General features: G+C 71.1%; 1 protein-coding gene across 1 annotated transcript in view; it reads right to left on the reverse strand.

The window, feature by feature from the left end:
• The window catches only part of RNH1 (ribonuclease/angiogenin inhibitor 1), a 13,869-nt gene that overhangs the window by 1,201 nt on the left and 11,811 nt on the right, over positions 1–857 (reverse strand). Inside the window, exons 5-7 of the mRNA XM_015562394.1 lie at positions 548–718; positions 302–472; positions 3–147 (exon numbers count right to left, since the gene is read on the reverse strand). Coding sequence (XP_015417880.1) covers positions 3–147; positions 302–472; positions 548–718 — 487 coding nt within the window. The remainder of the gene's footprint in view (positions 1–2; positions 148–301; positions 473–547; positions 719–857) is intronic.

Consider the following 857-nt stretch of genomic DNA (forward strand, 5'->3'; position numbering starts at 1 on the left):
GGCTCCTGCAGGGTCTCACACAGCAGCCGCGCGCCCTCGTCCCCCACCTCGTTGCCGGCCACACTGAGCTCCTTCAGGCTCTCCTTGGCTCTGAGCACCTGGCAGAGGTCCTTGCAGCCACTGGCCGTGAAGTCACACTCCCAGAGCCTGCAGAGGCAGGGGACGCGTCACAGCAGGGCCACCCAGGGGCAGTCCCGCCCCACCTGGCCAGGCCACAGCCTGGGGGCAGGGTGGGCAGGCGGGGACAGGCCTGTGCAGAGCTACCTGGACCCCACGGCCCTCTGCCCAGCCTCCAACTCACCACAGGGTCTGGAGCCTGGAGCCGGGGCTCAGCAGCCCAGGGCACAGCTGCGCGATGCCCGCGTCCCCCAGCTTGTTGTTGCCCAGCTGCAGCTCGCTCAGCGAGGCCTTGGCGGCCACGATGCCGCCCAGGTCCTGACAGTTGGCCGCGGTGAGGCCGCAGCCCTCCAGCCTGGGGCACAGGAAACGCTGAGGCAGCTGCAGACACCGCCGCCCCTTCCCGCCGCCAGCCCAGCGCTTAGCTTACCGGATCGACTCCAGCGGGCAGGTGGAGTCGGCCAGGCCCTGGCATAGCGTGCGGGTGCCAGCCTCGCCGAAGTCGTTGTTGCTCACCCCCAGGACCTTCAGCTCCCGCTTGGCCCTGAGCACCGAGGCCAGGGCCTCGCAGCTGGCGGCCGTCAGGTTGCTGTACTCCAGACTGGGGACAGGCGGCGGTCAGCCCTCCCTCCTGGGCCCCCGCCCACCCTCCGGAGACCGCCCACCGGACAGGTACCCGCGCGCAGGAGTCCTGGACCCGGAGCTACACGCCCAGCCTCCCCCATCGCTGAGCCCATCCG

This window comes from Myotis davidii, unplaced genomic scaffold (assembly GCF_000327345.1).
Source record: "Myotis davidii unplaced genomic scaffold, ASM32734v1 scaffold3578, whole genome shotgun sequence".
Lineage (NCBI taxonomy): Eukaryota > Metazoa > Chordata > Mammalia > Chiroptera > Vespertilionidae > Myotis > Myotis davidii.